General features: G+C 36.7%; 1 protein-coding gene and 1 long non-coding RNA gene across 3 annotated transcripts in view; one reads left to right on the forward strand and one right to left on the reverse strand.

The window, feature by feature from the left end:
• The window catches only part of LOC146147797 (E3 ubiquitin-protein ligase MIB1-like), a 34,707-nt gene that overhangs the window by 1,399 nt on the left and 9,499 nt on the right, over positions 1 to 23,809 (forward strand). For both annotated transcript variants that reach the window (XM_083388621.1, XM_083388622.1), the window contains exons 2-18: positions 554 to 695; positions 1,097 to 1,268; positions 1,395 to 1,524; positions 1,845 to 2,016; positions 2,154 to 2,287; positions 2,747 to 2,823; positions 3,008 to 3,104; positions 4,257 to 4,346; positions 4,410 to 4,476; positions 4,997 to 5,062; positions 5,532 to 5,665; positions 5,740 to 5,847; positions 6,726 to 6,923; positions 7,213 to 7,364; positions 19,534 to 19,666; positions 21,410 to 21,496; positions 22,149 to 22,283. In XM_083388621.1, coding sequence (XP_083244747.1) covers positions 554 to 695; positions 1,097 to 1,268; positions 1,395 to 1,524; positions 1,845 to 2,016; positions 2,154 to 2,287; positions 2,747 to 2,823; positions 3,008 to 3,104; positions 4,257 to 4,346; positions 4,410 to 4,476; positions 4,997 to 5,062; positions 5,532 to 5,665; positions 5,740 to 5,847; positions 6,726 to 6,923; positions 7,213 to 7,364; positions 19,534 to 19,666; positions 21,410 to 21,496; positions 22,149 to 22,283 — 2,094 coding nt within the window. The remainder of the gene's footprint in view (positions 1 to 553; positions 696 to 1,096; positions 1,269 to 1,394; positions 1,525 to 1,844; positions 2,017 to 2,153; positions 2,288 to 2,746; positions 2,824 to 3,007; positions 3,105 to 4,256; positions 4,347 to 4,409; positions 4,477 to 4,996; positions 5,063 to 5,531; positions 5,666 to 5,739; positions 5,848 to 6,725; positions 6,924 to 7,212; positions 7,365 to 19,533; positions 19,667 to 21,409; positions 21,497 to 22,148; positions 22,284 to 23,809) is intronic.
• LOC146147798 (uncharacterized) lies at positions 8,440 to 11,113 on the reverse strand. Its single transcript, XR_014494838.1, has 4 exons — positions 9,296 to 11,113; positions 9,162 to 9,222; positions 8,957 to 9,031; positions 8,440 to 8,642 (listed from the first exon to the last, which is right to left on the reverse strand). It is a non-coding gene; the product is annotated as an uncharacterized LOC146147798 (long non-coding RNA).

Below are 23,809 nucleotides of genomic sequence, written 5' to 3' on the forward strand. Positions count from 1 at the left end.
TGAAGCATATAAAAGAGATTCAAACATTGCTTGAAAACGTTATCTAATATGTAGTTTAATAGGAATTGTAGTTTTTGAGTCTCAAGGCGCAACATGTTATTGTATGCATAGCACTTTTAGGCTAAATAGATTTAGTTTAAACAGATCTAAAGTATTGTTGCGAAAAAAAATTACACAGTTAAATTTAATTGAAAGTATAGTTGGGGGGGTATAGCCTGGCGGTGGCAGTATGATGTAACAATGAGCCAAAACAAAACCAAACTTGGGGCAATACCAACTTTCAAAATACAGTACATAAACAGATATTTTGCGGCACAACTACATTCATGATACATCTGACATTCTAGTTAATAAATATCATGCACTAGAAATGCTGAAAGGCCCACAGTTTGAAGTCAACCTCCTAGATACAAGGACGACTTGTAAGTGTGTATAAGATTCCAAGAAAGTAAAATAATGTTGAAAGCTACCTAATATAGGGAGGCCCTGTTGCAATTACTCTGTTACTCTAAATATATATTCTTTTTATCAACCAAGTATTTACATATTTTAGGATGGTGGTGAAGGTCATGTTGGCACAGTTCGATGTTTTGAAAGCAATGAAGAAGTTGTTGTAGTCTGGGACAATGGAACTGCGGCAAACTACAGATGCAGTGGTCAATATGATTTGAGGATACTTGACAGTGCTGCATCTGGTATAATGTTCACTGTATTAACGCTACATGGTTCTTTCACATGGCATTTTACATTGTTAAACCAAAGTTAATTTTGCACATGTCAGTGTACATTAAAGAAAATATTATGTTTTTTTAAGAGAAAAGGCTTAACTAATATGTTGTGATACAGTTTTTTCAGTTCCGTTTAAATTTACAATATTGTTTACACACCGTGTTTTGAGTGTTTTCTATATTTCTAAAATTTAGTATAATGTTTCTTGAAAAAAATAAAGAACAAACACATTAAAAAAATGATAGATCTCATAAAAACAATCGTTTAACCATGTTTTTAACCCAAATCCTGCTAAAAATGTGTATACAGCTAGATTTTATTTTTTATTGTATTTATTTATTTTTTCTTATTTTTACTTTTTTTCAAGGTGTTAAACACAATGGATCAATGTGTGACACCTGCCGGTTGCAACCAATATTTGGCATTCGATGGAAGTGTGCCGAATGCCACAACTACGACTTATGCTCTGCATGTTACCATGCCGATAAGCACCACCTGAGGCATCGGTTTTATCGAATAGTAACACCGGAAGGTGAAAGGTATGAGCACACAGTGTTTGGTGAAGTACTTTCTTTACGCTTATTTTGTGTAACTTATATTAGGAATGCACATTTCATTGAAATACTGTGTTCCTATTTAAAATCTTATTGTCGTTTTATTCCCAGAGTTTTGATGGAGTCAAGACGTAAAAGCAAGAAGATAAGTGCAAGGGGGATTTTTCCAGGGGCGAGAGTGGTCAGGGGAGTTGACTGGCAATGGGAGGACCAGGATGGAGGGAATGGAAGAAAGGGAAAAGTATGATGAGTTTTTAATTATGACAAAATAAGAATACTATTCATTTCTGTCAGTACTAAGTATCAGTAAGTAATTTAAAACATTATCAGTAAGTCAAACAAGAAACAGGCACCTGCGTGGTTAAAATTATTAAGCAGAACATTTTTTTTTGATAACCAAAGCATGTATGTCTAGTCAATTATATCAATCTAAATGTATATATTAGTCAACAACATTTTCCAAAGTTTGTATAAATAATTAAATATATATAATTGACAATCTTGAATATTTGTCATGCACAAATATTTTTACAATTGAATGTGTGCTGCAAATGGTTTTAGGTAACAAAAGTTCAGGATTGGACATCACAAAACCTCCGAAGTGCTGCGTACGTTCTGTGGGATGTTGGTGCAAAAAACCTCTATCGTGTGGGCTACGAAGGAATGATGGACCTTAAAGTGGTTACAGATGCAAAGGGTCCTTCATTCTATAGAGAACATCTTCCCTATTTAGGTTGAATGTTCTTTACATGCCTTCAAATATATTTCACGCAAATAGTATTTACGATTATTTTTTAGTTTATAGTGTTGTTTGAAATATATTGTTCTATGGTTTATCATTTTATCTTTAATAAGGTTTAAATGTTTTAGGTCAACTTAATGGCCAGCGAAGTTTTCCTGTGACAGAATTCCAGTTGAACGATCATGTAAACATTGACTTGGATTTAGAAATTGTGCAATCTTTACAACATGGACATGGTGGATGGACAGAAGGAATGTTTGAGGTGAGTTCTTAACTTAGTACAACCCGTTTTATGATTATAGATGATATTATGAAAGTCAACTGAAATCTGTACATCATTATGTGCAATTCCCACTTTCATAAACCCTATTAGCGGATTTTTGTAATGTAAGATTCTTAAACAAAGACACCTAACTAGTACTTGCTTTTTATTAAAACATTTTATGGTGTTAGTTGAAGTTTTTTGTTAGGCAAATGAATTTTAGACAATATTTCCAAATAAATAGACTGTAATACACATATATACAGTATATATAGTTATATATATTGATTTTCTAAGAATGTGAAACAGCTGTTCGTCTCCATACTTGTCTAAGGCTTTGACAAAGAAACATTTCATCTGCAATTTAAAGAAAAATCCTTTACCTCATGTCAAATTTCAGTATATATGTTGCTGATGAAACTGCAGCTGTCAAATAGTAAAACATATATTTATCAACAGACACTTGGAACTGCTGGAACTGTCTGTGGTATTGATGAAGACCATGACATAGTTGTGTCTTACACAAGTGGAAACCGGTACCACTGTTGATTTGTTTAATATTTGGAAAATGTTATTTTTGTATTTGTTTAATTTATTTAATAGTTATTAAAGGTATGTATGTCAAAAACAAATTGAAAAAACAGGAAACATATATTTTAAAGATTTTTATTAAATTTGTAACTATGTTATGTTAAATTCACCAAAAATTTCCACTTTTAGGTGGACCTTTAATCCTGCTGTACTGACTAAAGTAAGTGGAGCCGAATCCAATGCTGCACGCAGTTCAAATTCACCAAGTGATGAACCTAAGTTTGGGGTAATGCTTGCAACATATTAAATATGATATGCTAAATTGTGATTGCATGACAAACAGAAGTGTCTATAATATGCTAGTTCAAATTTGGAAATTATGAAACTGTAAGATTTTCAAGGCTTTTCTCAATATTTGGACAAAATAAACAACGAAAACAAAAACAAAAAATATTTTTTTGCATATGTGCATGGCACAAGTTCATCAAACAAAAACACAAAAAATTAAAAAATCCACACCATGAAACACATAAAAGCGCACACGTTTTCACACTTATACATGAAAAACTACTCATGATTAGGACTTCAAACAAATTATGCAAGCCTTTACGGGGAATTTGTCTTTGCACCCAAGAAACAAAAAAAATTAGGAGATAATAAATACAACAATTCTTGCAACACTTTAACAAAAAAATATAATGATCAAACAGTTTTTACAACACTGTAATTATAAAATACCCAGAAATATTAAACTATGTTTTGTTCAGTGTAGATTTTCTAAAATCATGAAATTCTTTTCTGGGTCTTTTAACCTTTGAAGGCTTGCATGTTGCCAGTCGTTGTTGGCAGAATGGTATTCAGAATACAGCTTGACACCCCTCTCTGCTGCATCGTTTACCACTTTAACGGTTTTAACAACTTGTGCCTCTTTTGAATATAAAGATATTATTGTGATAATTTTCTGAGTAAAAGTTTGAGATATGTTAAATAGATTTTGTAAGCTACCATTGATCAAAGCAGCTTTAGAAATACTGGATCTGGGAAGTAAGTCGGTGTACAATACGGCTAATGTGCAATAAAAAACAATTTTAACCATATCAAATTTTTTTGGTTAAATCCCTTTTAAGTCTTGTACAATATGTTTTGAGTCTTATCATGAGTAGTTTTTTACCTATACTGGATTGTGTGCATTATGTGTTTCACAGTGGGGAATTCCCCATTTAGGTGTTGTTGTCTTTCTGGACTTTGAGTGCCGTGCGCATAAGCAAAATATAATTTTTTTAGATTTTTGACACAGGAGTTGTTTATTTTGTCCATATATTGGAAAACGCCTTGGAAATTTTTACATTTTCAAAATTTGACCTACCCTAATCTCTCGTTATTGAAGGAACAAAACAAAACATTGATGTCATGTACGAAATTATAAACTCTATTTTAGGTTGGTGATTTAGTTCAAATTTCTTCTCATGTTGATCATGTTAAAACACTGCAACGAGGCCATGGAGAGTGGTCCGATGCCATGCTTCCTGTAAGTTAAAAATAGTTGTTGTCAGTGATTCCGATGTTCTAATGACTTATGTTGCATTTTTAGACACTGGGAAAGATCGGCAGAGTACAACAAGTGTATAGAGACAGTGACATCAAAGTTGAAGTGTCAGGTGTGAAATTGTGATGTTGCCTCTAAAATCGTAATCATTTTGTTATCAGGGAGATTATACTTTGACCTAACAAATTTAAAAATTTGACCTATAAAATTAAAATTTTACAAATTTAACCAAAAAGCATTTTTTGACAAAGATTTGGCCTATTAGAAATTTATCGATTTAAACTACGCATTGTTGTATGAAATACTGTATTAGTGTTTTTTAATTGTCAGTCACTTGCTTTAAAGTTTACTGATGGCTGGCGGACAAATCTGTTATTTATTTGGGCTCATGCAACACTCTTGAAAATGTGTAGTTGCTATTCAAAAAGACAAAACTATTAAATGCATGAAAAACACATCGCTGGTTATTTTTAGAAGATGTACTTTTTTTAATTAAACCAAAAAAATATTTTTTTAAATTAAACTGCTAAACTGAAGTGCTATAGCAATCATATAAACTTGTAACACAAAAAGAGAACTTTTGTGTGTCAGCTTTAATTGTTACTGATTAATCATTGTTCTTTTAATTAAAGGTGCTTCATGGATTTTCAACCCACTTCTTCTAAGTAAAGTGGATCAGGGCCAAGCCAGATCTGGAGGTAAAAAATGTTTTATTGTATTTTGTTAACTAGAGAAAAATGCATCAAACATATCATTAGTTTCTAACCAGGGGTCCTTTATTGCACATGAAGTTTGAGGATTTCATGTAAAGCAACAGTTGGTGAATTTAACATTTTATGTTTAAGGACTTTTCTTTTGACTTAATTATTGATGATAATTGATCATTTTTTTAAAGCTGGGTATAGTTTGGCAAAATATTTAGTTAGTGTTAGTTCTTAAAGCTTTGGAGGTCTTTAAGCTTACAAGGTTTTTGACTAAAAAAAGTTTGGAAACCACTTCTAAATATAGAACTCATTAAAACATTAAAGAAATATAATTGAGATGTGCCCTGGCTCAATTTTTTGAAATACACTTGCATCAGTATGTAGGAATACTCTGGCATAAGTATAAGTAATAAGTATGTTATATAAGTTTGTCAGCACAATAACCCTATTAACAATTTTCCAGAACATCTTTCACAGTTGCTTAAGAAATTGTTTGAAACACAAGTGTCAGGTGACATTAATGAAGAACTGGTGAAAGCTGCTGGCTCCGGTGATGTCCAGAAATGTGAAGAGATATTGCAAAAGTCTGATGCTAATGTAAGAAATCACAGATAAACCAATGCCCATTGTGTAAACGAATTTCTTGAATGTGAATTATTTTTGTTTGCCAGGTCAACGGCCAGTTTGCCGGTCATACTGCCCTTCAAGCTGCCTGCCTTAATGGCCATCGAGATGTTGTGGACTGCCTGATTAGACATGATGCTGATTTGGAAATTGAGGCAATTACATTTTTCTTGTTAAGTTTCCTAACTGACGAAAAACCAGTGTTGTAAACAAGTCATTTTAAATTGACTTAAGTCCCAGTCAAGTCATTTGTAAAACAACTTAAGTCCAAGTCAAGTGTTTTTGAATAAATAACAAGTCAAGTCCCAGTCCAAGTCATCAGTTGCGCAAGTCAAGTCCCAGTCAAGTCATAATTAGAGCAAGTCAACTTCAAGTCATGTCCTTAAAAATTTTTTTTTAAATTTGTATGATTATGAGCAATAACTGAACTAAAAATAAGAAAAAACGCAACATATGGCATGCAATTTGTTTTATGTGCTAAAATTTGAAAAAATAGCTCAATTTTATAAAAAAAATGCTTGAAAAAAAAGCTTTATTTTAACCCAAGTCATTTGTCCAAATTTGTCCAAATGACTTAAGTCAAGTCAAGTCATTTGTCCGAAATACTTAAGTCAAGTCAAGTCATTTTTCCCAAATGACTTAAGTCAAGTCAAGTCGTTTGAAAACAGTGACTTAAGTGCACTTAAGTCAAGTCATTGACTTAAGTCATTACAACACTGCGAAAAACTGTATGGTTGCAAGTATTATCTTTCACATTTTTTCAGAATAAATTATGTATTTGAATTTTTTAACTTGTGCCTGAACTGTTTGTGTTTACTTTGTACTTGCTGTTACACAAGTATCAATATTAAAGCAGCCATTTCCACAAGATAAGTTATTTATGCGGCAATCCCTGTTTTTTTTAAAATAACCAAAAAATATACCTATAAAATATATGTAGCATATAGGCACCAAACTAAAGGACAAATTTTGTGACTGAACATACTTTTAATTACTTTGCCTATATTATTTATTTACTTATATTTGTATTTAGGATAAGGATGGAAACCGTGCTATACATCATTCTGCGCTTGTTGATGAAGCTGGTGTTGTAGAACTCCTTGTTCACGAAGGGTGCGACGCCAATGCAAGAAACAAGCGCAGGCAAACTGCCTTGCACATCGCTGTCATCCGCGGCCATGTCTGGGTTGTTCAGACACTTCTGGAGCTGGGCTGTCATACTAGCTTGCAGGTGAAGTTTATGTGGCAGAGTTATGGTACTAGTTAAGAAGACTGGATATATATTTTTTTGAATTTGTGCATATGCCCCTGATGAGGATGTGACATCTAAGGAAAAACAGAGATTTATTTACCCCATTTTAGGAAGAAATGTCAAGAGCATTATATTTAAATTAAACGTGTTCCACACAACATCTTAAAGCAATTTCATGAAAAAAAGTGTAACAAGTTAATGCTTTTCTTTGTCTTTTGGTTAAATTTGGGTCGCTTTTATTAAACTTTGTTTCTCCATCTCAACTTAGGATGCTGAAGGGGACACTCCTCTGCATGATGCCATATTAAAAAAGCGTGATGACATGCTCACATTCCTCTTGGATGCTCACGCTGATGTAACAGTTACCAACAACAATGGATTCAATGTCCTGCATCATGCATCGCTCCGGGGAAATCCAAGGTATAAATAGAAAATTAACTTAGTACCCTTTTAAGCTGTGGTTCTTAACCGGAGTGTCGCGGCACCCTAGGGTAGCATTTCTAATGCTCAAGGGTGCCGAGCGATAGTTAAGAATCTTTTACTCAACTATTACAACTGTTTGTGTACAATTAGAGTGGAATAAATCCAACTATACTTTACTATACATGGTGTAGAGTTGTATATTTTCCAGTTCTGTTTATTGTGCCATTATAGTAAATTACTTGATGAAAATTCTTATAGGGGTGCCACAATCTATTTATTATTTTTGAGGGCTGCAGCAAGCCATAAAAGGCTAAGAGCGGCAAACTGCAACAGACAAAGTAGCTAAACATTATCTTTGAGGTGCCGTTTTGAGTTTACAATGTTTGAAAAGTGAATTTGAGAAATATATATTTGTCATTAAATGACACTTTCAGTTCCTGAAAACCCCATCTAAAGCTGTAGATGTTTTAAAACTTAAGTTGGCACTGGGCAGTTAATTCAATATTACAAAATAGACCAAATACAAAATAGATTATTAAAGCATGGTTGCTTACATGTAATGCAAGATAGTGGTTTTATTTTCAAATATGTTTGTGTCAAAAAACATCCAAAAACTAAGACACTGAGGTATTGGTCATTGGCTAAATTTTTGTTTTTGATGGTCATTGGCTAATTTAAAAACAATGTAATTTAATACAACCTTTTAGACAAAGGTGCTTTAGTACAAATGGGGTATAAAGTTTTGATTTAAGTTAACATTACTCTGGGGAAAGTTTTTATTTATACCGAGTTCAATTTAAAAAAAATATTATTAATTGTTTTACATTGCATATATCCATACAGATCCTATTTTTTGACTACAACTAAGCCAAACCCACAATTAAGTTTAAAACAACATAACCCCATGTCAATGTAAATCTAGTTTAAGTGAAATTTATTTGAAAATGTTTTAACAGGCTATTAAGTTAAGTTTTGATGGATAGATGTTTCTTTATTACAATACATGATGCCTTTTTCAGCTAACTATTGCTGTTTTTTTCCCCAAACAAAATCTATTTACTCATAAAAACAATTCTATTTGAGAAATTTTATTATCGCATGAAAAACCAATTCATTTTCCACAAATTTAGATGATAAATAAAATACACATATCATGTAAAATTTTACATTTTTTTAGTAAGTAATAATAGATAAAAATATTTTTTCTTGAATGTTGTATTCCGAACTCCATTAGTCAATCTGTACATGAAGTTGGAAGCGCATTAATAATTGTACCTGAAAAATAAATTAATATTTGAGAATATTGACAAAAAATATGTTACTCTCATTTTAAACCAGTAGAAATATAGCTGATAGAGGAATATTTTGTAGGTTTATGCAACATTTTAAGCCTTTGTTGAAATTTAAATCACCATTAATCCTAATTAAAAACAATTTGTGATATCATTTGCACATCCACTTTATGGGCAATATGGATTAGTAAAATTATATATTTACATAAATATGATTGTTTGAAGTACAAAAGTATTGCTAACCAGTGCTTAGTAGTGTTATAATCTTTACAAGTTATATAAACATTTGTGTAATACCTTACAACATGTTAACAACGTTGCATGTACAACAAGTTGGTTAGTGGGATGATATCTTGCTTGTCGATTTTAAATCTGCAAACCAATATTGAAAACAGTGTTTGATAGATAAGCACAATTAAATTGATCACAGCTTGTATAAACCAGACTAAAATATGTGAAGCTTAGATATTGGAACTGTCTGATTTTTAAAACATTTAGTCACCTTAAATATTCTTTGTAGCTTCATTTTGCTAGTGAAGCTCTTGTGGTGTTTCTTCGAATATCTAAAAAAACAGTTTCTGTGGATCGAAATTCCTAAGAGGATGTTTAGAGTTTACCATTTAGCAAAATACTTACCATGGACATTATTGATTTTTCTGCTCCATACAATGTCTTTTAATTTGAACATGGTATAATATTTCAGGGTAGGTTAAAACCATGTTGACAATTGATTAACCCCATGTCAGTAATTTTGACAATCATGATGATACCGGCCAGTATTAAACATACTGTAGTGTCATGGCTATTCGACAGGGAAAAAGTAACAAATATGCAAAACAATTGAAAAGGTCAACTTTTGTTATATTTTACAAAACATAGTAGCATTCTGTTTCATTTACATTTTTCAGTTGTTAGCAACGAACGAATATTATATTATTATTGCCAGAAGAAAGTAGGATAGAAAGGAGAAAAGGAGGAAAAAGAAAGTTGTAGAAAACATGTGTTGACCAATACAACTTTGATCTATGTGTTGGAGTTTATATACTTTATCATTAAGAAAAGTATTGCCTGTATGGAACAAAAGGAGAGAAAGTTAGAAAACAAGTAAGAAAAAATTGGAAAATAGAGAATCAGACATTTTTAAAGAGACTTTGAAAAGAGGAAAAGGGGTAAAGCTACAAATATGCTTCAAGCCTAATTGAAGACTGTACCTTTGGGATTGTTGATACTTTTTACCAAACTTTAGCTTATAATGCTGAAGCAAAGTGAGCTTTTAATGAAATTGGTAGAATGATGACATGAACTTTGAACGAAAATAAAAAAGATATATGAAACTAAAGGAATTGCGGTTTAGTTGAAAATATTAGGCAATGGTTGCTATGTTAAAAATGATTTCCAATGGTTTATATATTTACTCAAGTAATTTAGAAAAGTTGGGTAGAAAATGGATTTAAAAATGATCAAAGGAACAATACATATTTTAGTTATGAGTTAGTGCAACAGATGTGGAGAGAAATGGTGGTTAATATTCTAGAAACAAACATAGAGCTTCAGAACAGAAATATAAAGATATTAGTATATGGAAAACATGGCAACAAGAAAGTATTGGAAGGCAAAAAAAACAATGAAATGAAAAATCAGTACTTAATAAATATCTTGAAAACAAGCAAGACAAATTAATGAAAATATAGAGTTAGAAGCTATAGAAATATTAGATAGTTTTTGAAAGTACAGAAGAGTAGAGAGCTATAGAAAGATAAGATAGTTTAGAGAAGTACAGAAAAGTATAGAGCTATAGAAAGATAAGGTAGGGAAGTACAGAAAAGTATAGAGCTATAGAAAGATAAGATAGTTTAGGGAAGTACAGAAAAGTGTATAAGCTATAGAAAGATAAGATAGGTATAGGGAAGTACAGAAAAGTCTATTGGGAACTGTAGATGTAGAGTGAAATAAAATAAATGAAAACAGAAGGAGATCAGATAAAAGGAGATCAGATGAGCAAAAAGGTAAAGTTGAAGAAAAGTACTAGATGTGCAAAAAGAGCTGCAAAAAGTAGAAAGATGTAAGTGTAAGAGGTAAAAGAAAAACCTTGAATTTTTGTGCATCTTTTGTTACTGTTTTGCAAGATGAAAATATTGTCACGAATTTTGGTTAGGAAGAATAAGTAAGAAGAAAAAGTGAAGCAAAACGGAGTAAAAGATGAAAAGAAACTACAGAAAGATGGAGAATTTTAAAGCAGATGAGGAGAAAAAGCTGAAAGGAAAAGTAAAGGTTTATAAAGAGCTTCAACAACTAAAATGAAATCAGGTTTTTAGAAATGGATAGGACAATATTAAGCCATGAAATGCACCGTTATGCAAAGAAGCAGAACTCAGCCTATAAACACGGCACAATATAACGATAAGCGGTGAGGGCTGGTCTAGAAAACTTGCACTGTTGCACTCCGTTTATTTCCGACGTATTTGAGTCAAGACAACAGCTGGTTGAAGGGGACCAAATCGCGCGTCAACCTGCGATTAAGATTTGGTTCCGCTTTACCAACTTTTGTCAAGCTCAGTTCAAAATGAGATTTCGTCAAGCTCAGTTAAATCGCTGATCGGGAAATTGCAAAAAGTCGCTAATCGTTTGAAATGGGCGGAGACTTTTCGAGCTGATTTGCGCGCCGGTTAAGCGATTCTGATCTGGTTTGTTTGGGGTTATCTATAGCGGCTATTCCTTCTATGCTCGGATGCCATTTTCATCGCGTATAATGCCATTAATCCGGCGCTGAATAGTTGAATCCCCACCAGTAGTCTTGCATCTGTCACTCGCGTGCCTGGCCAGCATCAGGCCTGTCCGCTGAGAGTACCGCGCCTGACTACATACTTCTTTACATTCCATAGCGCGCCGCCGCCAGCCGCGCGTCGCAATTCCCATCGCCGTGACGTAATCACGTGTGACGTCATCCTGCCTTAGCGCACAGGGGAACGCGGTCGCTCGGCGGCTTTAATGCGCGTGGCGTATGATCATGTAAGGAAGTAGGTAATTCGTCGCGGCGTATCAGGTTGTCTCTGAAAACACTAATCGTGCGAAACTGCCCAAAGCCGACAATTATTTGTCCTTTACGTGTTTATACTTAGTCGAACCAATAAATTTTTTGGTATTATTGGAATACGATCGAGCGGCTAGGATGTAAATGCCGATCGCCAAAATATAACGTTTTTTTCATAATTGCTAAACTAATACTTCACCTGATGGCCTGTTTTACCCAAAACCGAAAAACTTTAATTTGTTACAGTGGCATCAAATAACTATATAAATATATTCTATCCCAAAATTTAAAATCGCCTTCTATTAAGCCTCTAATTGATTGTCTTACATGACGGCCATTAGACAAAATACCAAGTCATATACATACCTCTAATACCGGACAGCTCAGAACATAATTCCAGACAAACCTGATTCCTTCCAAGAAACATCGGGCGCTCGCCCTAGCTAATGGCGCACGCGCTATAGAGGCGGTTTTTCTTTACGCCGGGTCTGTGGTGAAAGCCGGTTGCTGGCATTTTAACGAAAATCGACCGGCGGCCGGAATGGAATTTCCTATTCGCGAAAACTTGAATCTGTTTTCTTTCAAGCGCCGCGAGTTCAGAACTTGTTGTCCTGAGAGTCAAAATTGCCCGCTCTCTGTCGTTCTAAATTTTGCCAGCCCGGCACAAGCAATCTAGCCCTGAAATCCGCCGGTTGAGTTTGTGCCGAGTTTCGACGCTGTTGTGTATACACAACATTTATTTTGCTGTCTGTTTACAAAAGCGGATTGTCTATGGCCTAATTGTGCTCTTTCGAGCGTCGGATATACCGTGTGAGTAATAGACTTCGGCTGATACAATTACAAATCAACTTGATTCTGTTGCCATATTGCGCACGCTTTGTACGTTTTTGCCACTGCTCTTGTGAATTGAATAGGCGGACCGCTACTTCAACACTTCGGTAAATTTTGAAAGGCGTGAATTTAATAAAATGTCGACTTACATATACGTTAAAAAAGCTGTGGTGCCTAGACAACCTATATCTTCACATATAGTGCTTCTCGGTCAACTCTGAACTTACAAGGTACCGCCATGTAATCGCTAAACTGCTTAGCCTAGTCACCGCTGTAACCGCGACTTCTGGCAACCAACGCTCTCCTCGGAGGAGCACGTTGCTGTAGGGACGCCGAAGCGAACTGAGATAATCTTTGTTACCTCGTCGCGCCTTTTATACCCGAGAGCGCGGCTCGGCCGAAGACAGAAGTGCGAAATCTCGCCGGCGACCAGCAGCTTCATCGCCTTCGTCAGCGCCTGTCGCTTGCTCGAGACGCCATCATCATATTTGCTCCCGCTTCTGTTGCCGTTTCAACACTCTCCACAACAGGGCAACAACTGTCGCATTTTGTCACTTAAAGGTTCTCTCCCGGATCACTGTGATGATGTCTCCAGCCTCGATTCATGACGGATGCAGCGGAATCAGCAGCTGCGGGCCTCCCCCGCCCCTTGCGCTTTCTTATTCTCTCTCTCTCTACGCATTTTACGTTCCAGGCGTTAAAAAGACAAGGTCGGAGACCTAACTCCCACATCTCCCGTACCTTCCCTCGCCAGTCGCTGCCACGCGCGCGCGCATCTGACGCTCAGCTGTTGGGTCCGGGCTAAATTAAGACGCTGACGAAACGTTGGTATTGCGCGCACGCCGTCGTCGCTTGCATATTGCATTCTATATAGAGGCGGCGTTTGTTCGAGCTTGCGGTTAAGGTACCCAAGCAGTGGCGTGTGGCATTTCTATTACAAGGTGAAGTTAACTGAGACAAAAATTGCTATATGTGTTGAAATGTCCTACAAGTTGTTTCTGGTTTAAAATGGGACTAATCATTCTGACCACCGATCAAGAAATCCAACCTCAATTATCTCTCAATCGCAAAACTAACCGAAGGTGGTTCGTTTGATAACTTGCTCGCAGTAAAGATTCTGGACAGGACGCCTAATTGCGTTGCGTTGTCACAGATAACAAGTCCCGTATTCCTTAACCTCGCGCAGACCCCGGTCGTAGTGAGATACCACAGCACCCATAAATGGCCATCGCAAGTTTTTATTTTTCATAGAGATACGAAGCAATTACGCGACTTTGTCGATAGGCAATGTGTCGGGGCAAACACAGCTAATTTGTCCGAGAGACACTGTGGGAATACAGTGTCCGGCCGTACGTTTAGCTGTTGCGGCTCCCCTAATCTACAGGCGATAGCATCCCGGTGTCTGGATGTTGTCTCTCTGGTGAAGAGACGCTGGAATATGCCATAAACCGTTGTTATCGTTCGGGCGGAGGGAGGTACCGTCGCTGATTGCTCGAGTGCACAGATATGGGCGAGTTATGCGAATTGTCACGTCCGCCTACAGTGGCAACAGTCGCGCGCCCAAGGGGCAATTAGCGACACGCCAGGCCGTCAAGTTTCCTCGCACTTACCACCCGTCATCTCTTATCGTCGCATATTGCCAGCCGAGCCGCGCCGAAAAACTCGTTTCATGTGGCCTTGCCATTGCCCCGATTATCAAGCGGCGAACCGGCGCGGGCACTGAGCGACGAAAATACGCGCCAAATTGGGGGATGCCGACTATTAGCACGCGAGTTATTACGGGATTTCGGTCGGCCCCAAATTGGGTTGTTTTGAAAAAGTTTGCAGACCGACCGCGGCGTGATTTCCACCGGCGGGTCTGCGCAAATTCCTTAAACCGAAAAACAACTTCTTTCGATTTAAGACCTGTGATTGGCGTGTAATTACACGTGTAATTGATTTAAATTAAGATCGGTAATCGGGCGTCGGTGGTTGTTTGAAAGCAAAAACGCTGGTGCTTGATTGACGTTCGGCGCGTGTCAATGTTTTGTAATGTTGTTGCCGCGTATCTAATTACCGTCGCGCTCAGCTGTTCTTTTTGAATTGTCCAATTGTATAGTGCGACAGTACGTGTTCTTTTGGTCGAGTAGTGTATTATTCGTAAAGATACCAAAACCAAATAGCTTCAATGTAGAATTATTCTATTACCAAAAATCAAGGATGAATAACCAATGTAATAAATATGGTTTGTTTTAAATTTAAACCATAGCGCTTGTGGGATTCAATATACCAGTTTTGCCAGCAAACCGACTGAATTTATTTATTGTTTTCCATATTTCTAAGCATACCTCGTGAGTCGTGATGTTGTGATTCACCGATAATATCAGCACATATTTAAATCCTAACGAAATAAGTGTTGCTAAATTAGGACTGAAAAACAAACAATTTTACTATAGGCAAATATTATATAACGTTTCCTTTAAAACGGAAGTGTATCCTAATTCTTGACTTTCGAATTCATATTTTTTTTTTCCCAGGCTGAATGGTTTAACACAGTGTTTAGTTTACAGCGTTAAGCATCTTGCAAAGTCAATATCAAAGTTAATAATAAAAATTGTATAAAATAAATGGGTAGATAAACAAAATGTAATTTGCATTATATGTTCAATTATTATTAAGTTTTTTGGTATCTCTGGTATGTAAAACATCGGTTATCGGTTTGTCTAACATAAATAAAAACGTTATTACTATCAGCCTAAAATGTGAATCGGTTGATCTCTCAAGTTGTGATTAAAAAGCCAAGTGACGTAAGTTACTAAAACGCTGAAAAAAAAATTCCCCACCACTCCGAAATTTTTACAACATTACAGAAAAAATCGGTTAAAAAAAGACAGCATAAAAAGCAGCCAACTCTCCGGCTAGAGTCGAGCCACACGTAACGTGGATGCTGAAGAACAACGCTGTTTATGCGTCGAACGCCTTTCCCCGTAATATCGCGCGATTTTTGTCGATGGAAACGATCCGACCACAAACACGCCCGACCGGAATCTTTTTACCGGAATTTTCTCCACCGACAGATAAGTAGGTCAACAACGCAATACCTTCACTGCACCAACAAGACAATCCTCTGGCCCGGTTTTCATTTCTATACACCTAAACATGAATTTTGAAGGATTTAAAAATAAATAAATTGACCGATTTTTATTCCGCCCCCAAAAAGATATGAAGCACCACAAATGCATTATTTTAACAATAGGCCAATGGTTGTCAAAAGACCATGTAAACTCTTTAAAGGGTTTACAGAATATAAAATCTGGTTATTATTTGAAAGGCAAACATGGGCGATCCCCCAAACACATCTATATCCGCTTGCGTGTCTCTTAACGGGTTTGAATATTTTGTCAGCATCCGTGGCGAGAAAAGAAATATCAGTGCGACAAATTTTACGTGGAAATTACCTGCACCATTTTGAAGACCGAAGTTTTGCTCTATTTCTAGGCTGTTCGTTTGCGGTTCGGTAAGATTTTTCTCTCATTTTAAAGCCTATGTCGACATCGCGCCCGTCGAAGAGATTGTTATGAAATGGAGGTTTTAACATTACTGAATGTTTCTAGGTTTTATCTGAATTCACATTGCAAAGTTCTAAGCGCACGATAAAACTAAGAACTTGCAAGTGAGATTAATTAATTCAAGCGTTTTGGCTGACACAAGTTGAAAAGCTTTATTACCCTTTATATCGTTCTTTCTTTGATTTAAATTTGGCCGGAGTTTTATCTATATTTCGCAATTAAAAACTCGACGATGAACCCTATCTCCCTTCTTTTTCATTTGACGCAAAAAGGGACTAAAATTGGTTTATTGAAACGTTCATAAAAAGGCGGACTGATTTGCATTGATCATGTAAAAAACGTGGATAAACGAACCGACAGTTGGAAGGCAGACCGGCGACGGAAGTAATCGCCACCCGGTTTTAGCGCACATGACCGACTGCGGTGGCACTGCGGCCTCCTTGGGTACGGATATAGCGCTCTATTGATAAACACGATGGGCGGCGCTGCGGTTTTGCAGCCGCAGCAGCAACAGCAGCGTCATCGGCAGGTATGCGCTTCCCGTTTTCGCCCAGTTTTAGTCGGACGGCCGCTGGCGATGCACTGAGACTCTAGGCAACTATGCCAGGCACGAGGCGAAAGTCAGCTCTCTCGTAAACAGGCCTTAAGCAGCTCCGGCCCGGGAACGATTTGCAGCATAAACGCAATGGATCGCGACCGGACCTCTAGAAAACAACAACATACTTTGCCTGGAAGCGCTGGAAGCGATTTGATTCCGATGCTGGGCAGCGGCACGGGTGTTTTTTTACATGTCGTTAAACCCACGCGCCGTACACACGTCAAACGAGCGGAATCAATTTGCAAAGTCTTTATTTATATTTATATTTTAGACAAATTCCCAGCTTCCACCTTACGGCTGTTGATTTGCAATTTTGCAGACGCCAGCCCTCTTATTTGCGGTTACACTTTTGACTTTTTTCATGGAATTCCGTCGCTTTGCAGATATCGATTAAATGTCTTAAAAATGAGTATACGCAACTTTAAAATGTGCATTTTGTTAATTTATTTGCTAGTTAGCAAAACTACCGCTTTACTTATCAAATCGAACCTCTTTACGTTCACCGACTTAACAGTTTACCTCCAACGGCTTTAAATGTATCTTTCTTGCCTTCGCACCTTAACCTCTTATATACGAAGCTAAAAACACGCTTTACTAAACCTCGAATTCCAGTGATCTAAATTGCACACAGTACCACGTTTAGGATTCCTATAATGGGCCTTTGGCTTACCAGCATATCTGGTAGAACGTCGCATGCATTGTGTGGTTAATACAAAAGATCTATGGCTAACCGCAAGTATCGCGTGCACATCCGATACCAGATCGGGCAGACCGGCTTCCGCTGCTAAGAGATAGCTGCTATTTGCAGCGCTCCCGACACGTACCACCTTACGCGCGTTACCGAACACGTTTCTCATTTGTCAATGTTTACGGAATTCCGTTTGCTTGGCGATATACGTTATCTCGGGTTTGGCATTGGAATTTTGTAGTATAGGAACCTAAATAAACAAAACAAATAAAACGACAATTTATCGACTCCACAAGCTTACTTCTTCTATACGTTGCTGAAGTTTGATTCCTTTCTATCTTAAAATTTACTTTGAGTTTAACTTATTTTCTCTGTAATTACTTTAAATGTTGCTTCTACTTGTGAATTACGCGGTTCCATCACAAGGTGGCCACATTAGTTATTTTTATTTTGTAAATGCTCAAAATATTCCTGAAATCTTATAGGATATAGTTTGAAACATTACATCTACTAAAACAAATGTGCATTATTTGCGACCTTTTCTCAGACTATTCTGTCCCCTTTGTTGGCTAAAAATTCCTTTCTGTTCTTCCAGCCACGAACGAAAAAAAAACTTACGACGTTTTTTTTTTCAACTTTAGCAACTTTCTTTTATGAAAAGTATGCTTCCCTATTGAAGTGCGTCTCTAGCGGATGCTTTCAGCAAATGGAATTGAGCCCCAGGCATAATACTTCCTCCTTAGTTTCTTTATTCTGTCGACAGATTTGGTCGAAAACGCCCACATTTCTGAATTGTTTTAGTGTTATGTAATCCACTATAGTCTACATTATTTTAGTTCCGATAATAATTATTACCGGGACTGTGCTGCAGCATTACTTGTAGGACGTCGTTGTCCATTCTATTTTAAGTATAACATAAACATTGTACTTTTTGTCGGCATTTTATGCTTAACGATTACTCAACGTAAAACGTAACGCCCCGGCTTAAAATGGCTGTTGTTGCTTCTATTGTTGTTTTGTTGCAGTTATTATTGATGTTTGCTGATTAATAGAGGCAGGAAACGATTTTTAGAGGGGTTGACCGAGATAAATCATAAGTATTATTACGAGGATGTTAATAACTACCTAAACTGTTTTGAAAAAACGCTTACCAAGTAAACTTTTGGTAAAGCTATTTCGGTAAATAGCCAGTGGTGACTCGGGTAATTTGCTAAATAAACAAATGCAGGGCCCGCAAGTCCCTAAAGAATTGCGCAGCTCTGCATAGCTCGATAAAAAATGATACGATCGTTAAATAATATGAATATATTTGACATAATATGCTCATATATGAATCAAATTGGTAAGAAGCTGGTTTTTGGACGACATTTCTGTATAGCGTGTCATGTACAATCATAATTTTTACATTTTTATTTTGATATAAAATATATCTTTCATTTTTAACACTAGAAAAAAAGAAACGTATAATTATGTATGCATTAGACAATTTTTTAGCCATATTTCCACGAGAGCCCCAAAATCCTAACTTCCCCTTATGAGACTCTTAATACCTGAAACGCATCCTGAGAAGGCATTTCGTTATTCAGCAGCGATTTGGTACGCCTCTTGCCTTACCGTTGTAAACAAATTGTCTCAGCGAAATGCAATTCAACAAAGTTAAGAGTTGAATCAAGTGACAATCGTGGTCAAAGTCACGAGTTAATCATTAATCAAGTCAAGTCACAGTTTAAGTCATTACTATAACAAGTTATATGTCTAAAGGAATTACTTAAAAATATATTACACAGGTGCGATTCAGAGTATAACGTTTTGCAAAGCGAACGCTCGAAACTAAAAAAAAAGCTAAGCCGTTTACGTGTGCTCACTAAAGGATAAGCGGAATAACAAGCAATACAGGAATATGGTTATTTTATTAATACTGCACCAAATAATCTTGTATTTAACCGGAATCGTTCCGTTTATCAGCACAAAACCGCTAGAAAGATAGACGAAGCCGTTTGGGGGTGCGGGCTGCGGGGAGTAATAAAGTGAGGGGGGCGGTCTTGGGGGCACCACTCATCATCGAGAAGGTCAGAATTATCAACTCATTAGTAAAATACCCGCCCCCAAGTAAGTCTATATAGCCTTAACTCAAACGACTTCAACAACGCCAACGAACGCTTTTCGTTGTTGTCGCAGCGCGATGTGCATTTTGCTCAACAAGCTCACCCGTCCCTGGATCGTGGATGAGAAGAAGGACGACGGATACACGGCGCTCCACCTCGCCGCTCTCAACAACCACCTCGAGGTCGCCGAACTGCTCGTCAAATTGGTGCGTGGCAGATCGTATATATCGAACTTAGTGTCCAATGTAATATGAAGCGCTTATGCTGATCACGCTAACAACTTATCGACTGACTATACTTGAATTGAATTATTATTAGCTATACTGATACGCAAAAAAATAAGATGGACGAGAATGAATTATAACACGTTAATTTAAAGGTCGGTGCGTTTTTTAAACTACAGCATGATTTGGTTTGCCCGTTGTCGGTCTATTTACTCTATTACGAAGACAAACCCTTAACTAAAACAATTAACGACTTTATAATAAATTCTATTTATTTTGAAGTATAGGGTGGTCCTGAGCAGCGCATTTTGAAAAATAACAAACATTGCGATTATTAACTTCCATTTATACACTCATAGCGCAAAACTTATTTTTAGAAGAGCAACCTTAAAATACTGTTTCATTTTTTTTTTCAAAACCTTGGAGCTGTTTGGCGGGCAATAAACTGTTCCACAATGCATTTACCGGGCGACGTTTTACCATTGACATCAAACCATTTTTTCTATATAAATCCTGCTACGATATTCCTTGTGCTACAAACCACATTTTTCTACCTAACATCGCACAGACACACACGTCCAGATCCCTTTTTTTGTGCACGACGCAATTTTTCACACATCCTGTATGCTGCAACAAAATTCTATTGTTACTGTCCGACTATATGGAAAACACTGCCTATACCAGGGGTGGCCAACCAGTCAGACAACAAGAGCCGCATTTCTTCCTTGGTTAAGCGCAAAGAGCCACACCTCACACATGGAAAGAAAAGAATAGCCTATCACTCCGTTTCTTTGTCACTGCCACAAAGCGGTCGCACGAATCGCGAAATGACAAATATTTCATTTAGAAGGAGACTCGACGCATTGATTGAAAAAATGGACATTTAGCGATATAATGTCATTTATCAAGAAGATCTGAACAAATACCCAGAGTTATTGACTCACAGCTTGATGGCTGTTTTGCGAAGTGCAAAAATCATTCTTTTTGCGTTTATCATGTTTTAAAAGTGTTACTAACAATACGTGGCCTTAAGGCAAACATTCTGAGTCTGAACCGGAAAATAAAAAAAACTTTGCCAAACGAAATCGACATATTTTAAGATATCATAATTGTGCAACATGGACGTAAGAGCCGCATAAAACTGGGTGAAGAGCCGCATGCGGCTCGCGAGCTGCGTGTTGGCCACCCCTGGCCTATACCTATTACCTAAGCATGCATTAACATTTAACCCGACAGGTCAGCTAAGTGTTTTCGCACTACAAACCGAAAACAGCTTCAGACGCTTGTTCTAAAAAAGCGGCTCTCAAACTTATCTAAAAAATTTGCCTGATGGATTCTTTGCAATTATTTTGAAATTTCGCGGCCCTATAACAATTCAAGGTTTAGTCGATCTACGTTGTAGTACAGTATAGTGCAGTCTCGATTCTTTCTAATACAGCTTTCTAACTAATGCGAACGATTCGCGCATAATATATGCTTCATAATGTCACAATAGACATCATAAAACACGCTTCATTATCGAATATTTAAAAAAAGACTAATAAAAAAAACATAGTTTATTGTTTAAAAACATTCGCTAAAGCCTTATATTTAAGAACTTGAAGACTAAACCTCTTTGCGGACCCTAGTTGGTCCGCTGACCCCAGTTTTGGAACCGCTGCTCTAAAATGTAGACTATATATTGGTTCAGACAAATATCCGCTTAAACTTAGCTTTCACTCGCAGGGCCACGCCAACCTGGACATCCAGAACGTTAACCAGCAAACACCGCTTCACCTGGCCGTGGAACGACAACACACGCAGATTGTTCGGGTTGGACATTGCTTTGCTTCCGAAATCTGTCGCTTTATAGATTAATTGTGTTATTACTCGGGAAGGCAAATATATATAAGCGAGTTTTTGTTTCCGCTGTAAACCGCCCCGAACTCCCAGCGGAACAGGAAAACAACACTCATTTCTGTTTTGTTGTTGAATGGAGTTTAGTTGCAATTAAGTGGGAAAGTAATTATACAAGGGCGATAAAACCATTACTAAATATCGTTTTGTTTTTACCATTTTTCATTTTTATAATATTGAGTAAGTGATAAACCAGTGGTTCCCAACCTTTTTTGTCCTGTGCACCCTTTTAGTCGATATTCCAAATCTAATGCCTTTCTAGAAATTTAGTTTGCTAAAATATCGACCACATAATACTTAAATGTAATTTTAAGAACAGAAATTAAACTCTCGATGATATCCTACCTCCACTTTCTGCATTGCCGCCTTAAATCGATTAGACAAGAACTTTTTTTAAGCTTGTTTATGACAAATGCGGGTATAACACATAGCACTGACAGCCAGTATAGATTAGTATTGTGACACAAATTTCCTCCTACAAATTACAGAATTCTCCCCTGGTTGGGAATCCCTGTGATAAACCAATGGTGTCTTCGAACATCATGAATTTTTTTTCGAATTTGAACAGCTTCTTGTCCGCGAGGGGGCGTGCGTGAACATGTCGGACAAGGACGGGGACAGTCCCTTACACGAGGCATTACGTCACCACACTTTGTGGCAACTGAGAACCTTGCAAGACAAGCAGGACGTCACTGTGGACAAGGTAACATTTCTAATGCAAGAAATATTTTGTTTGTGAGCAATTATTAAATTCCTTCTTCCAAACAGCCTACAGCACGTCGTAGTGTTGGTTGTGATTCTCTACCGGGGTGCAATTTATAATGCTTAAGGGTGCCGAGGGATATTTGAAAATCTTTAGGAATATGATTTCAACTCTTACAACTTTGTAACGATTACAAAAGTAAAGATTAAAGTGGAATTAACCCAATTATAACTTTCTACGGTAGGTTGTGTAGAGTGGATGTGTGTTGTTCCAGTTTCGTTGATTATAACATCCTGGTAAATTACCTACGGAAAAATCGTTAAGGGGTCCCGCATTCTGTTTATTATTTGTGAGGGGTGCTGTTAGCCATAAAAGGCTGAGAAACACTTGGTTAAAAGCACGGGATGCGTATAGGTTTTCATTTGTAAAATATTTATTCAACCTTTAATGTTTTTCTTTTGCAACAGGCAAATCAGTTATTCAATAATTGTTAGAAAGACACTCTTATTATAGTGTGTTTTACGGGTTCTACCCCTATTTAGAACTTCGGTCTTAAAAACAGTTTTTAAACTTCATGCTTTCAAACTTTGTGAGACTTTTAGGTAAGATAAACTAACAAATAAAAAATAATGTCACCGTGTTTTGAGTTTACGACCGGTTTTATGTTCGTAAACCAAAGTTTAACTTTTTTCCCCACCAAGTGCTTTTACGCTTGTTCCTGTATTAAAACTATGGACAGCAATATTGGCCTTTTTTGTATCTGTAAAGTGTAGCGCACATATGGCCCCGAAGGTTCATTATTAATGCAAAAGTGCCTGGCGTCTTTGAGCGCACATGCCATTGTTGCTATTGGGTATTTCTTCTTGTCCGAATCGATAACTCCCATGCAAGAATAGAGTTTGCGCGAAGCTTTTGTTCATGTTTGTTGTCGAGCATAGCTTTGTTGAGCGTACTTGCCAAGAAATATTTAGGTTTTAGTTTGCTTGTATTTTAATTGATTATACAGGCCTATTTTCAAAGGCTTGTTTGTTACACTTGCCTCATAACTGCAGTTGCAGTAATTAAACCTAATTGTATATCTATGTTTTGTTTTGTGCAAAGGTTCGCAGTATTTTAAGATAGTTTTAGCAATCATCAGCCTTGGCATAATAAAGGAACCAAGCGGTATACGCAGCAGTTATAAAGAACAATTACAAAGTGCAAAGATAAACCAAATGAAATGACGGAATCTTTTCTTTTTAAAATATAATACGTGAAAGAATAACTTGCAAAGTTATGTAATCTCGTTACAGTTGCTGAAAATTATCTTGGGTGAAGTGACTTTTTAAAGTTTTGCTTCTGTTATAAAACTACTTTTGTTTATTCATGTATCAAGATAGCAGTAGATATTTTGAAACTAGCCCTGATAAAATCGGCATACGTTTGCTTCACAGGCTGTTGCGGATATTCCCGTCTATTCTTATGTGTTGATAATATCGTACTAATAAATAAACTGTGTCTATTCGCCTTACAATGGAAACTCTGCG

Source organism: Ascidiella aspersa, chromosome 4 (assembly GCF_963924565.1).
Source record: "Ascidiella aspersa chromosome 4, kaAscAspe10.2, whole genome shotgun sequence".
Taxonomy (NCBI): domain Eukaryota; kingdom Metazoa; phylum Chordata; class Ascidiacea; order Phlebobranchia; family Ascidiidae; genus Ascidiella; species Ascidiella aspersa.